A 17,262-nucleotide genomic window follows, 5' to 3' on the forward strand; every position below is an offset into this window, starting at 1 on the left:
CAACTTGTTGTTAACCTAGCCGAAACCGCAAATGTTCTGTTATACTTTCTTGACTTGTCGCATAGAAAATTTTTTTGTGTCACAAAATTTGCAAGAAATTCTACGATCTGTTGGAGACTATAAATGAACAATAATAAAAGTAAGAAGTTGTTAACTTAAATTGTCCGAGTACGGATTCTTTACTAGCACATTGACACTTAAGATATCTGAAGGTACAAGCAGAAGAAGGTTTCGCGATTGGCAGTTGCTGAGCTGTGAATGATCAATTTTGATTAGACTGTCCAGTGTCGTTTGAACATGGTGGGGTTGATAGTCAGGTTACATGTGCACCATAACCCGGTTTAAGCTCACATGGTCTTTTTTAAGTCCTACCCTTTCCAAGGCGATGTGCCACTGTATTAATTTGTTCAGTTGTTGCGTTCTCGTTTTGTTTTTTATAGTTTGAATTGTCTGTGCATGTTTATGTACATGATGATCACATATTATACATGCATAACTACACTGTTATAGAATTGCTTCACTGGAGGCTTAGTTTTGGTACGTGAATTCCTCTTCTCGATGTTTGTCCTTTTTTCTATTTGCAGCTATACCGCTTGAATGGATCACACAGTGTTAGGTTTCGTCGAGGCATGAACCAAACGCAAGCTTGCGTTATAATTATAGTGTCGTAAGTTGTCGATCTAGCCTGTATTGGAGAACAAACTTACTTTTCATGTAATTTGAAAATTACTAAAATAATCATGATATCTATATTTTCAGCTCAATCAGAAGGTGAGAGGACTGTAACATTGCAAGTAGATGGCGAAGAGTCAACGCTAGAATTTGTACAATCAGAAGATTTTCAGGTAAATTACAGTATTATAAGTTCTCGAAAAATAACCTAAATTTCATTGGCCGAAACCGCTCAGCATCATTCAAAATATGTTTCATGTTTAATGGTTAGTGGGGTTTCCCCATTAAACATAACTTTCTAAAAATAGAACTGACATGTAGCTCTAAGTACAATATGAGCAGTGGGAAAAAATCAGCTACAGGTTTTATCGTAGCCAAAATACTCCTTTTACAGTCAACTACAATTTATTTCAGCGATAAGAAACTGTATACACAATGATTCCAGGAATTGTCAGTGTCTTCATTTAAATTTTGATAAGTTTTCATATAGTTATTGATACTTTCGTACATTTAATATATTTGTTGCTTATTCATAAACGTGAACCCATATAATAAAAAAATGACTCTCGAGCCATTGGATATGATATGATATTCACCGGAAGAAAGCAATAAATATTGACATTTTCCGGTGAATATCACATGATTCCAATGGTTCAAGAGTCAATAATTGTATAATATTTAATACAATGCAGCACTTTGTATGTAAGGCACACTAAATACAATATTACATACAGTTCAAAAACAGGAAATATATTTTTACATCAATCTTCAGCAGTTGTCATGTTTCTGTTTAATGTAGTGGACTTGTAGTGAAAGTTGGAAATTTTCCGTTTTGTTTACGTCTTTTCTCCATATGCTATTTCTGCATTCCTCCGGTTGTAATAAAACTAGATTTGTACGTTACGGCGACGTAATAGCATGCAAAGTGCAGATTTTCGTTACCTGGTCAAGAACCATAATCTTCAGATTTATAGTTGCCACTGGTAACCCACAGTTCGGGCGCAATAACAAACAGTTTGTGAACATTACATTGCTGTCTTAGTGTGTACGGGTGTAAATTTTAACAATCACAGGACTCTTATTGCAATGATAATTATTAAAGAGGAGCGATGCATCGAGCTCACAAGCCCTGGTTTCATAGTCAGATAGTGTATCCACCGGACCAATGCGTCGATATTCTTCTACAGTGATAGATCAATAGTTTTGAACAGTTTTAAACAAGCTGGGGCGGCTTTTTTAAAACAACACTTTATTGATTTTGGAATGGTAAGATTGCTATAACTCCTGTGCGAATAAAATACATCAAATCCTGAAAGCTGACCTTGAATAAATTGAATGCCCAAAGCAAGGCGCTGGGTTTTGTTTGTTTTCGCGATAGGTATTGAGAAGATAGAGGTAAAGCAACGTTTTTTTGTTAAACGTGGATAGTCGACGTAAGTCTCAACCTGGAATGGATTGAACAACTTATTTCCAGCCGAGTCCATGGCAAGCAAACCGAGCCTGCAACATTTTCATTTTTGTCATGTTGAACGACATGTGGAGTTTCCACTTTTTCTATTTTTTTTATATTAACCTCACCAGGATCAAGTCTAGGCCGATACTGCTGGAAACAGTACCAATTTAGGTAAATCACCAAGCATTGTACACTAGTCTGGATATCAGCCGCGGCGGGGAATCAATCCCGGACCGCTGGCATTGTAGTCCAACCTACTAACCACTGCGCCACTGACTTGATTTAACACCTGTTATGCCCGTAGCATTGATCTAAATACGGGGGCACCATTAAGTTAAAAAAAAACGGTTTTGAAGGTTAATAAAATATATGAAAACTAGAATGTGTCTGTAGGACACAGGGTGTGCCCCCCCCCCCCCCCCCCCATTGGTACATTTGTCACAAATAAGAGGCAATAACTCACATGTTTGCAGTGTTAATGGGGTTTAGCCTAAAAAAACATTTTATTTAAAGGATTCATTATTCTAGGCCATATATTTTTGAGCTATGAGCATCACAAACAAAAAATCCACTATTTTGACTATTTCAAGGGCCATAGTAAGTACAAAGATTCTCAAGAAGAATACCAAGTGTGAAAGGTCACATCATGATAAAGACTGAAGCAAGGTTTCATGATTTTGCATTAAATACTTTTTGAGCTATGCACATTATTAGGTGAAAATGTGCATTCTTTTACTATTCAATAGCAATAACTTTAAAAATAAGGGACGGAGCCAGCCAAAATACAAGAGGTGTGCAAGATTATGTCATGATAAAGACTTATGCAAGACACAAGGTGAAAATGTGAATTTTTGACTATTTCAGGGGCCATAACTCTGAAGATAGGGGGCGGAGCCAGACAAAAAATAGGCGGTGCACAAGTTCATATCATAATAAAGACTCATACAAGGTTTAAACAATTTATATGAAATACTTTTTGAGCTAGGCGCGTCACAAGGTGAAAATGGGCATTTTTGCCTATTTCAGGGGCCATAACTCTAAATATAGGGGGCAGACCATAATGAAAAGTAGGAGGTGTGCAAGTTCATATCATGATTAAGACTCGTGCAAGGTTTCATGAATCTATATCAAATACTTTTTGGGCTAGGCGTGTCACAAGATGAAAATGTGCATTTTTGACTATTTCAGGGGCAATTACTCTAAAAATAGGGGGCGGAGCCAGACGTAAAATAGGAGGTGTACAAGTTCGTATCATGATAAAGACTCATTCAAGGTTTCATACATTTATATCAAATACCTTTTGAGCTAGCACGTCACGAACTTCGGACGGACGCACGGACGCACGGACAAGACCAAATCTATATGCCCACCACTCATGGGGGGCACAATAACAATTCACTAAAGTGTAGAACAAAACTGAGCAAATTTAATTAAATCTTGATTTGAGTCTTTTCATGAGTGTATATGAAATGAGAAATACACCTCACGCCCTATAAACGTTATACTTTTGATTTCTAGATGAATAAACTGAAACGTTATGGTACAAATTACTTATGCTATGTACATGTTCAAGACAAAGTAGTTCAAGATACACGATGCAAGAAGCTTTACGTCGGATACTATATATCAACATAAGCTCATGAGCTTTTTAAAACGGAGATTAACAAAGATTAAGCATGTACAAAGGCCGACATGTGATTAAGCATGTCTAAAATATATATGGCAAGTAAAAAATAGAGATTTAGATTAAACTGTTAGTATCTATGAAAAGGTTAAACGTGTACATAATTTATTGAAAGCATAAGAAAAAGTACTAATAAATAATACTTATAATAAATAGTTGGAAGCACATCATGCTCATATGAAAGACAGACATTGAATAACATATTACTAAAGTAGACATATTAATATATATAACATGCTAAAAAGGTGCTCCTTGTGAAAGTAAAAACAATAAAAAAGAAAAAAACGAAACATAATGAACACAAAAGTAATCAGATCAACCGGCTCTTACCGACGTTTGCATGTCTAATCTGTCCAACCATTTTACTCGTCCAGTTGACAACAGGCTTCTCTATGGCAAAGCACAATGGGCACAAATATCTGACCGCCTAAAGTACACTGACAAATATATAAAGCAAATAAAGTTAAGGAAACTGGTACAAGTTTAAGCTTTGTGCAATAAATATTATTACATATTCCACAGATTATTATATCAAAGCTAAATATCAGATCCTAAAACTTAATGAATACAAAATAAGAGATTTTTAGACATTTTTGATCTACTTAGTTGAATTCCTGTGAAAAGGACATATCAAACTCTTTAAACACCATACTACTTTTGATAAATAACTTTTGCATTTAATTTAACAGTGTTACTAGAAATGTTTTCGCCTCGTATCAGTTTCTTTAGATTGTCAAGTACATAAAACTAATCTGGAGGTAAATGTTACGTTTGGAAGGAAATTGCCAGATTAAAGGATAACACATTATGTTATCAAGTGAAAAGTAAATAAGTTGTGTCTGATAATTTGAATCGTTCTCAAAATTCAGTAACCAGACTAATCCAGTGAAAACACCGTACCGTTTGGCTAATGAAATAATAAAGAATTCGCATTTTTCTCTGTCTTTGGTAACATTACTGTGATTAAATAAACTTTGTTTCTGGTTTTCTATCTGTGAAATTCAACCTTTGCACCGACAAAAAGGCATAAAAGAAAGTTAATGAAAGGTCATGAAATGAAATTGTCTTCTGATTTATAGTAACACAACTTGAATATCAACCGCTCATTCTTAAAGAGGAGGATATTTTATTGCACTCAGCGATTCGAACACGCAACAACGTGAAGAATGCATAGAAAGACCACATATAATTATAGCTTAAATAAGCCATGTAATACATAATGTGAAGATTGTGTTTACAGACATTAATCGTTAGAAAATCAGCTTGAAGAAAAAAATGAACAGCATGGAGGCTCTTTTTTTCCTGAAATTTCTTGTAATGAACAAACGTATGTGTCTGTTTTTCAACCCTATTAACCAGTATGTTCATTTTTTATGATCCGAATACTAAAACTAAGAGCTGTTTTGATACTCGGTAAATAAAACGATCGAGAAATACATTTGTATTATTGTTTTAAGTGTCTATATAGACTTCCTTAATGTTTTTACGAGCTTTCTTTTATTTAAAATATTAATTAATATATAATATTAATTTATGTGAACCATGAGGACATTCCTTTTTTTAAAGCAAAAGAAAAGTAATTGCATATGACAAAATTAACAACCCGATTTATTTATTGTAATAATGTAATCTTAAGAATTGTTTAGTTTAAACATATTTATTTCGTAATGTACATTAATGCATGACAACTGACAAATACACAACAGGAAAAGGATTGGAACGATAGAGTAACTAAAATAATTCCTCTCCTTACAGATGAATTACATATAATAACGTCAGGCATTGAATATACGATGTTAAATACATTACATTGAAATAAGCTGTTTTATCAAACTTTGAAATTTAAGAAAATGGTGAACAAGACAATTTGAAATGTTGTGAGCTGAGTACGTAAAAATTATCTAGTAATAATCTTAAATTTGCTTAGCATAGCTTCATTTTTGAGCAGTAGTAATTAAAAGTAGTAACTATGTCTGGTTTAAAAAGTCGCTAGTTGTTTTACCTATGCAATTGCGTACTGGAGTATGAAATTACTATCAAATTGCTAAGAATTGTTGAAATGCGCGGTTAAAACATTTATGAAACATATAACATGCAGGCTTTGTAACAAACGAGTACCACTTTAGTTAAAACATTATAATATTATATTGGCAGTTTAGGAATTTGAGCGTTACCTTTTATCACAGATGAATATTTTGTCTACTTCACCAGCAATTTTCCCAGTATATTGCACCTGAAAGTTCATTTCGAATAAAATTATCAAAACTTTAAAAGGACCGTTGATATTAGAGACAATAATCTATCTCTTTCGTTTTGACGTATAGCAAGAACTGTTTGTAATAGACTGAAAAGTAAGTAACTATTTCTTTGAAAGAAAATCTTGTTTGTCAACACCGTATCAAACACTTGCCATTATTACATCCATTAACATTGTCAAAACCACCAGTGTAATACTATTTAAACATTATACCAACCTTTTATTTTTTGTCATTATTTTATCGGCGTATATGTCAAATGTCTTAAATTAATATAAATGCTGAAATTCCTGGTAAACTGTTAGATTTAGGAACTGTTTACTAGTAGTAATATAACAGCCTGAGGGTAACAAACACCATGACAATAAATTAATGATCATATTTCAATAGGAATTAAATACTGCAAAACTTCCATTACAATAATCTTTTATACAATATGTGATGAAAATGACATTAGAACAATCCTAGTAAAACCGATTGTTAATATTTTACGTGCATTGGAACTGTCAAACCCGAAAAGTCCAACAATTTTTAGAAAATTTCTAACTTTTCACCCAACTATATTCCCAATAACATCAGTTACCATCATCCATTTTCTTACATTCCGCATAACATTTCAACATAACTGCATAAAATTAGCAAAATACTGATCCTTATTCAGAGCGAAAGACTCATAAAAATATTTCAGCAAATAATGGCTGTTTAAAAAAAGTTCAAATAAAGACATTGCACAGAATTACGCACTTTCAAAATAAAAGCTATTATTTTAGCGCGGTAACTAACACGTAACGTCATGACGTCAGTGATGTCATTTTAAGGCAACAATGTTTTGAAGCGTTTCTGCGGCAATTTACTCATTACTTCTGCATTATTAAAGCATCAGATTGGAGACAGGTTCATGATTTTTTTTGCTGGAAGAATGGATATACAAACACATTTAGTTTGTCGTAAATGTCGTCGTAAATCGTCACGTTAGCTTCCGGTTTGGCATGCGCACATTCAAATATTAAGGTAACCTACCTCCTTAAGTGATATCTTTTAAATGATTTTTGGATATAACAAAATGAATTTAAAATAGCATTAAATAGAATTAATTGTGCCATTAATATACATCAGTTTTGTAATATCACTGGACTGATTTTAGGATGTGATAAGGTGAATTATAAATATCTTAAATTCGTTTTTAGGTGTAAAAATGATACATTTTAGTATAACTAGGCAATGCTTAAATCATCACAGCAGTAGTATATTGACGCCATGTACGCATCGAGAAATTTGATCAAAAGTTTTACTTAAGAACACGACTAAAACGAACTGTTATATAGCACAACTATTAGTTCATACAATGAGGTGGTAATTTGCTGTGCAGAATAATTCGCCATCATTTGCGCTCTAACTGAATGTTTCCGCAAGACGTATTACCATTTCCGGTATTGGCGTGTATAAATAAAGGCGCTTGACGACCTACCATTTGGAACTATATATTATATACACCCGCGAAGAAACAGTTCTATCACATTTGGTCTAAATTTTGCAACAAAAGATGTGTTAGAATCGAAATAAAGTATAGCAAAATCATGTTATAGCACTATTTATACACTGCGGCGATTATACCTCATACGAAATAATTCACTAGGGCTATGTGCTCTTAAAATTACTACACTCGACGTATAACCGCCCATCATGTATAAATAGCATTAAAACACTGTTTTGCTATAAATAGTTTCTTAAATGCTCCTTTAACGTAAAAAAACTATATATTATTGATATTCGTAAATCGAATTAAGGATATCAATAAATCCATTTTTAGATATCTGACAACATTAAATGCTATTAAATTAAGTAGCCGCCACAATCACAATTTAGTAGCAGTTCATATTTTCAGGCCGAGTATTTTTCACTTGAATATTGCACTAAAGTCAATAATTTTGTCGCAAATTATGTTCTGAATATCTATTTGAACATATTCACGCAAAAGGATTTGCATTTCAGAACCTGTATTATGCTTTTATTAGATATTTTTCTCTGGCTATAATGACAAAATTATGCAATTTTACATTTAGTCCGATTCAATATATATTCAATCATGTAAAAAAGTAATTACATCCAATTGTAGAGCAGACCGTAAAGAACACAGTTATTATATAGATATTATAGGTTGACTGTACAATGAAAAACTATCTTATCTTCCAATATAAATCAATCGAGTTAGTGTAGTGTTGCATTCAACAAAAGATGTGTACTGGTTTACCTAGCTAGCTGTGGTCAGTAATGCATGTACAAACAACTTTTTAAATTAACTTTACATGGAGTTTTATTTTTGCGTCAAATGCATCAACCAGGAACAATTTTGAAAAACATAAGATTTTGCAGTATACATATTGTACTTCAAAAGGAACTAAAATTTTTCTTTTGTAAATATGTGTTTAATGGAGTTTTAATGCCTGTAAGATTTCAATATTTTAGGGTAAGCTTTCGGTCAAAACGAGACTCAAACATTTTCCAAGCGGCATATGTACTGTAAATCATCATGTGCTTCCATGCTGATGATAATTTGACCAACTGTTAAGACTTTAGTGCAATTTTCAAGAGAAAAAGACTCGGCCTGAAAATATTGATTGCTACTGAATTGTGGTTGTGGCGGCACTTTAAATTCTAAATGATTTTAGGAAATCATTAAATCGAATTAAGGATATGAAAAAATATTCGTGTTCGCAGATATCCATTAAACTATGTAAATATAACTTCCTAGTCTGTTATTGGTCAAAACTATTGGCCCTCGGTCCTGCGGACCTCGGGAAACAGTTTTGACAATTGACTGGCAAGCCATTCAATATGTGCTAATGAGTATTGCCTCTTTTTTGTACCTGTACATTGATATATTAAATAAATGACCTAATAGAGATTTCACAATCTGTTTATTATAATCATTTCAAATACTGATTGTATACCAGATACCTTAATATAAAGTGAAATGCTTTTCCTGCAGGACTGGTATAAAATTATATCTCTTAGTTTAGGGTAAAGAACATTAAAACGAACAATTGATTCAAAATTGTATTTGATTACGCCGTGTGTTTTAAATGTTTTTCATTTGTTTTGCAGGACCAAGAGGAAAGTTTTCAAATTGACGGTTTTGTCGTTGTTTACTGCATCACAGAGAGAGCTACATTCGAGATTGCAATAGATCTGCTGAAGCAAATACGGGACGAAGTAGGCTCAAATAAAGCTATAATCCTTGTTGGTAACAAATCCGACCTGGTTCATAGGAGGACCATCAGTCAGGAAGGTAGGTTTGATAAGTAATAATTGCTGCTAAGATGTTGGACAAAGTTATATGTAATATATACTAACCTAAAGACAATAATAGAAGTGACTAGGAAAGGGATCCAGATCATAGAATCATTAAGGTATGTAGGTAAAGATAATATATCAGATATGCTTTTCATATTGTTTGATTAATTCAAATAGCTTGCTATTTGCAAAACTAAAACTGTTCAACGTCTGAAGGTCAGCTTACGTACAAAGTGTTAACATTCATCCATTTTTGTTTAATCTGTAGTGTTTACTTTTTTAATTGCTAAAATTGATATCCACAAAATTAAAAAAGTCACCCATGATAGGATGCAAATAGAAAACTGTCCGTGCAATATATCTTATACTTCTATCACACTGAAAAATGCTAACATTTTATACGATTATTTGTTTCGAAGAAAAAATCGAGTAGTCATCAAAATTACAGAATTAAAAATTTGAACATAATAAGCTTCAAGCTTTCATCACAGACAAACTGATATTAATTGAAACAAACAAAAATTGAATGTTGTTTAACATTATAACACTCATATTTCTATAAAAGTGTGTTTTTTATTCTTTTTCAGAAGGACGGTCTGCTGCGGATGCATACGGTTGTAAATATATTGAACTTTCTGCAGCACTTAATCATCATGTGGATGAACTACTTGTAGGTATACACAAACAAATAAAACTGAAATCCGAAGCTGACAGTGAGGAACTTGAGAGTAAAGTTCCCAAAGCGAAAGAGAGAAAGAGCTCATTCAAGAGAACTAAACGGTTTCTGGAAAAAGTGTTTCTTGGACACAGTGGTAAAGACAAGAAAACAGAAAATTTGTATGTAGAATAAGTAGTGGCGATAACAGCCGTGTAAACAATCAAATTTTCAATGACTGTTAAATATGTAAACGGACATTCCTCGAAATATAATTGTTTAATGGTTCAGACTTTACATCCGTACAAACTAGAGTATTCCATAGTGTACATTCCTAAAGGTGAAAGATACCTAAACCGTAAACAAGTATTTTCGGCAGTTAATATGTGCATAAAGCTTAAAATGTGAATTTATTTCACATCTGCTAGGATTTTCATCAGTTATTACATGTGTATATACGTTCATGAGTGCATGTGTGTTTGGGAATATATTGTAAATATCACAGAAACAAAGGCAGTTACTTTAAAATGATTCTATATACTATAAGAAGATATAAGAATTTTAAAGTGTTGGTAGATTTATTACATTACAAGTGACAGGTTACTAACGAAAGTTATACAGAAAGATAGTTATTACTAATTCGTGCAAACAGTTTATCAGATGCCATCTTAATAAGATCCTGTGTTGAAATTGAGTTTCTAGAAATTGCAAGACTTGGACAAATTTACTTTGCTGGCTGCGGTGACTTTTTATATCTCATTTGTTAAATAATATTTCAGTACTAATGCCTTTAAGGAGATTGCTTAATTGTTCTGGACAAAGAACAGGATATATGCACGTGATAGATTGATTTTAGAATGTATTTGGTCCTTGTAATAAATAGGATTTAACTATAAATAAAAAAGAACTAGAAATAAATTTGCTGTTATTCGTGTAAAATAGATATGTCTTTTTAAAATGAACAAAAGCTTGAAATATATATCTCCAGCAGACTTGAGTATGATATTCATGAGATATTGTTATATTTTGTATTTCGTAAATAAAATATTAGTACTACATGTAACCGAAGATACTGTTTTACAGTATTTATTCAGACAGGCAACAATAACATAAAGTTAAAACTTTGCCGGCTTAAGAAGGATCATTATGATTAACATACTTCACACATGTGTCCCTGTGGATTTTGATCAGTTGGTATGTCCGGTTGAAAACGGTATTTATCTTTTCTATCCTTTTTTATGAAAAAGATATGATCGTCTAATATATCAGATTTTAATTACCAAGAAAAGCGGCTTATTAGAAGTAACATGAATCAATTTATCCCTTGACACCTGTTATAAAATTTAATATGGATGCACGCAAACGTTGAACTATGTCTGTGCAAAATTTGAAACCCAATAGTCCCGTTGGAACTTATTCGCTGAAACGTCTTTAAGCATTGTAAAATTTCTGCAAAATTCAAACACCTGACACCGGGACCCAATATTCGAAATATTCTATAGTAGAATAAACAACTTGCTTATAAATTCACTCCATTATGACGATAATCACAACTGAAACCTGGTCCTGTCAAAGTTATCTGTCATTTTAGAGAGGTGTTGGTTGGTTGGGCGTAATATGTACAGATACTTTTCAATAGTTTACTACATAAGTGATAGTCTCAAAGTTTTTACGAATAGCCCTACATCAAAAATGTATGATCACATTGACTGGTTTATATTTTCCTTTTAACCCTTACCCTGCTGAATTTCTATCATGAACTTGTCCATGTTTCAATTTGGACAGTACCTTTAATTGTTAAAAGGGATGCTTACCAACAAAGATACTGACAGAATGGCGAAAGGATGTGATCTACACTAGCGATTCCAGTGATTCCAGTTTCAGAATGACAATCATTTGCCAGTGACATGATTGAGCATTCCTTGATTATAAAATGTTGACGCATAGTGTGACTCGATTTCTTCTAAATGATGCCTTCCTGATCAAAACAATGAATAAGATCATGCATAAATACAATAGTAGGTATTACTTGGATTTGTTCGTCATTAGGATTTCCATAAATATTCAAATACAAACCAAAAAATCCAGCTTTGCAGAAAGCCGAAAACTAGGTTCGGCAAAGTTTGATAAAAATAAAATTAGCAATTTGATGTGTTTTGCAGTATGTATGTTTGTTCAATCAAACATCGTGTATTTGCCAAATTATAGTTTTAAAGTATTTAATCCGTGTTAAGGCGTTTCCTTATGCTGAGAAGTAATACGGTTTTACTTTCATAACAGTCAATGTTTGAGATAACACAAAACTATGATTTTTCCCGATGTTAAAAACCTGTTCCGTCTACATAAACATTATGGTGTGATATTGGTTTTGATTAGGACTGTATAGGTCACAATCAAAATGAGTTTTATTATTCCTCCTTCTGTTTATTTGTTTAATTTTAGTTGATATATTACTGATATAGGAATTGATCATCACTAAGTTATGTCAAACTTTTGGCTTTGTAAAATGAATTACCACTTAAACTCATCTCACTTAATCCCTTAAGCAAACGCATGTTTATATATGCTCTTCGATTTGATTATAAATTAGCCGTCATTAGGGTGTGCGAATTAATACGAGAGATCTTCGTTGTACTCGACCTGTACACGCATATCGATAAATCTTGGGAGTCATACCTGTCTTTTTAGCTCATGAGTTATTGTGATCGCTCGATGTCCGGCGTCCGTCGTATGTCTGTCGTCTGTCAGCATTTAGTTTGTGTATGCGATAGAGGCTGTATTTTTCAATTGATCTTCATGAAATTTGGTCAGAATGATTGCCTTGATAAAATCTAGGTCAGTTTTGAATATGGCTATCTGGGATTAAAAACTAGGTCACTAGGTCATAGCAAAGAAAAACCTTGTGTATGCAATAGGAACTGCGTATTACACTGGATTTTCATGAAATTTTATCAGAATGTTTGTCTTGATGAAATCTAGGTCAAGTTTGAATATTGGTCATCTAAGGTCAAAATCTATGTCACCTGGTCAAATTGAAGTAAAACATACAATAGAGATTTCATTCTACACTGGATAATCAAAAAATTAGTCATAATTATTGCCTTGATAAAATCTAAGACAAGTTCTAATATGGGTCATATGGGGTCAAAATCTAGGTCACTTGGACAAATCGAAGAAAACCTTTGTGTATGCGATAGAGGCTGTATTTTTCAATTGATCTTCATTACATTTGGTCAGAATGATTGCTTTGATGACATCTAGGTCAATTTCGAATATGGATTATCTAGGGTCAAAAACTAGGTCACCTGGTCAAATCAAATACAAACCTTTTGTACGCAATAGGGGCTGCATTCTGCGCTGGATATTCATAAAATTTGGGTAGAATGGCTGCCTTGATGAAATCTAGGTCAAGTTTGAATATGGGTGATCTGTGATCAAAATCTAGGTCGCAAGGTCAAATCAAAGAATAACATTGTGTATGCAACAGGGACTGCATTTTAAACTGGATCTTCATGAAATTTGATCACAATGTTTGTTTTTATGACTTCTAGGTCAGGATTGAATCTGGATTATGTTGGGTCAAAAACTAGGCCATTCAGTCAAATCAAATAAAAAGCTTTCGAGGCCACGTTTATGACCATATCTTCATGAAGTTTGGTCAAAATGTTTATTTTGATAGTCTTTGGCCCAATTTCGAATCAGGGTCATGTGGGGTCAAAAACTAGGTCACCTGTTAAAATAAAAGAAAAAACTTGTGTATGCAATAGAGGTTGCATTTTTCATTTTAAGTGCATGAAACTTTGTCAGAATGTTTGTCTGCATGAAATCTCTGATAATTTTTATCTGGGTCACGTGGGATTAAAAACTAGGTCACAAGGCATATGAAAGAGTAGGCTTGTTTACACTCTAGGGGCCACATTTTTTATTCTATCTTCATAAAACTTGGTCAGAATGCTTTTATCACAAATTCTTGGATGATTTCGAATCTTGGTCACGTGGGGCCAAGGACTAGGTCACTAGGTCAGATCAAAGGAAAAGATTGTTTACAATTTGGAGGCCATTTTGTTTGCTCCAATCTTCTTGAAGCTTTGTCAAAATGTTTGTTTTCATGGCATCTTGGACAAGCACGAATCTGGGTCATGTGGGATCAGAAACTAGGTCACTACGTAGAATCAAAGAAACTACTTGTTTCCATTCAAGAGACCATATTAATGGAAATTGGTCAGAATATTTGTTTCCATGAAATCACTAGGTCAAACATGTTTACACTGTTATGGTGTGGTTCTCAGTTGAGCGACCTAGGGCCATCTTGACCCTATTGTTTGTCGTTTCCATGACACTTTTTAACAGGAGAATAAACGTTTTTAACAGAGAAAGTTTCTTGCTCGGGTGCTGTTATACACACTTTTCACATATGCGTGAACCAAGGCAATGCGTAAACGTTTTATGCCCTATATTGGATCATCCAAAAGGAAATTACGTCAACGTGATCAAATAATGCTGACATTCCCACGCATTTCATGAACAATCAGTGGACAAGATGTTCATAGTTTTTACATTTCACAAGTTTTATGCTAGAGGTTAACTTAACATATGCTTTTAGCTGTTATAACCTTTGCAGAATACCTCAAATATGTTGGTACCCTTACGAAGCCGGTCTCGGATTCTGCAAATGTTATAACTCGAAACAATATGCGTTATATCGCTGCAATATTATACATTTCAGGCTCATTAAAATCAAAGAGGCAAAACTTTGAAGGCAAAAATAGCAAAAATGTTTAAAACAATTTGATATAAAATAAGACAGATACCGATCTTATTCGCAATAAGTCTTATCTGCGAATTTCTTTAAAATAATAACCAAATTTAATAATGTATGGGCCATACTGAACGAAAATTTGCGATTGGCATTTCATGCAAGTTTTCTTTCAAAATGAGTTAAGTAATGAATGCTTCTTTCAAAACCTTTTTTTTCTCAATAAAACAAAAAATGTCGTCTCTTTCATTTAATTCAGTGAAATACTCATTTCCCTTCTGAGAATAATCTTAGAAAAACATGTCTGACTACAATACTAAGCCGTCGCTGTCATTTACTTGATACCACAAGGGAGATGCAGTGCACTGGTGACAAAGAAACCACCGTTATTGCTATTGTATTTAAATGCTTCAAACAAAGGGTTGTATTCATTTCACTTGCTACATATTATAATATCATATCGGCTTAAAACGACACACAATGCATATATGAATGAGAAAGTAAAGAAAACAGTCAATGAAATGCCTTTCAAACACACTTGATACCAGAAGGATACAATAACATAATTATAGAGTATGAGAAACTATAAAGCATTTAAAACAACGTGAAATGTATACCATTTACTGGAGGAAATTAAAAGAACGATAGCAAATGATTGTGAAAACAATCAATGGACTTGTAGAGCCAGTTCATTTCCAGAACATGTTTGTTTACACACAGCTTGACATAGTCATACAGCAAACGTAACAACGCTTGTGTTCAGTACATTTTATGCAGCGAATTAGGTTTGAATTGAAATCAAATCTTTAGGGTATATCTATTTGCTGCATTTGCAGAGGCTGTCTTTTTCTGAAGTGGTTTATCGGATTAATATGTATGACTGCTGTTGTCATCGCATGCAATTCAATTGCTTGTCTAGTTATGCATATTCATATTATGACCTTTACGTTGAGTTAATATGTGGTAGGTTAAAAAGGCCAATATGCTAGGTAAATCTTTAGATAATTGTCCTTTGTTTCAGGATGCGACAGTCAGATGTAAATACTGTCACAAAAGATTCCTTACTTCTGAAGCAGTTGCTCATGTTGTAAATACTCATCCTGAAAGGAAAGTCGCAATTACAACATTGAGGCCACGTGGCAAATTTAAAACAACTGTTTATGCGCAGTCTTGGTTGGTGTATTTATTCTTTTTAATTTTTGTACAGGACTTTCTGTAGTATCTTTCGTCAACACTTATATCAAACCACTTTCTTCATCATAGGATATTTTTTATTCGTCCTGTCCAATGTCTTCCGCAAGTAAATCAAACGTCCGTGTTTAAAATTTGCCACAGTCATACATGTTAATCCGATAAACCGCACCAGAAAAAGACAGCCTCTGCAAATGCAGCAAATAGATGTACCTTAAATTAAAGATAACGGATTTGATTTCAATTCAGTTATCAATCAAAACGGAAACCAATAAACCGTTGTTCACAAACATTGGCACATCCATTGATAGAATGAAAAAATACAATTTACTGCATTTGTTATATATTCGTACTTTACTATATATGTCATTATACTGCACATAGTTTTAAACTTTACAAAAGATTCATACCGTACATTATATATAAACCGCAATACTGTGCCTTGGATAAATACATTACGTTAGAACATCATTAACACCCTTAACATAGCTCAAGAAACACCCTGGCAGTAATAAAAGTTATCATAAGAACTCTGTGACATCTTCAGAGTTATCACTTGAATTCCGTAACATTTGAAAAATCGGACATAAATTGTTAGAAAATGGTATATGTTTGCAACTTTACACTAAAATTATGCTATTGCATGTGGTAAGGATGAAGAACGTGAATAAGAATAAGAATATGTATGAATAAGCAAACGATTTCGATATTTTACTCAAAATGTCTTCACTTCAAAGAAGTGGCGCTGATTATAAGATTAAGCAGTTTTTTCTGACGCATAGCACAAGACATCAGGCAACCTTGATCATCAAACTTTAGTTTCACACCCTATTCTCTCTTTTTATAGATAAATAATTACCATTTTATCCACCGATTCCTTGACTCGTCATTCAGACATCAAAAGAACTCTGTAACGTTTTCCAGGAACTCCGTAACAGTTATCAGAAGAAAACATGACAGGTTATCAAAAGAACTCCATCCTTCGTGTAACACTTCCTCCCCCGTGAACAAACGCGATATAAGTAATAGGATTCCATTCATATGTGATGTCATCCCTGCAGCTTTATTCTCAGGTGAAATAAAAAAAAATGGTTTATAGCCACTATTTCTACGCAATTTACCATCTGTCATTTAATCTGACTAGCCAGTCACCACCAACAGATTCATTAAACAATTTATTTTCTGCTACTAATCAATTAGGTCATTTTAAGGTATTTACAAGAATCGTCCTGCAGTTTCGATTTTAACAGATACTAATTTCAGTGTTTCGATTTTAAAAAATATTTTGAATAAAAAAAAAAA

At 33.2% G+C, this 17,262-nt stretch overlaps 1 protein-coding gene across 1 annotated transcript; it reads left to right on the forward strand.

Moving 5' to 3' along the window:
• Positions 1-740: 740 nt before the first annotated feature.
• Positions 741-10,208, forward strand: LOC123548473 (GTP-binding protein RAD-like). The gene is made up of 3 exons (XM_053546909.1): positions 741-845; positions 9,170-9,353; positions 9,946-10,208. Exons 1-3 carry the CDS (start codon positions 741-743, stop codon positions 10,206-10,208), a joined length of 552 nt encoding a protein of 183 aa, XP_053402884.1.
• Positions 10,209-17,262: the final 7,054 nt, after the last annotated feature.

The sequence above is a fragment of the Mercenaria mercenaria genome, chromosome 6, assembly GCF_021730395.1.
Source record: "Mercenaria mercenaria strain notata chromosome 6, MADL_Memer_1, whole genome shotgun sequence".
NCBI classification, from domain to species: Eukaryota; Metazoa; Mollusca; class Bivalvia; order Venerida; family Veneridae; genus Mercenaria; species Mercenaria mercenaria.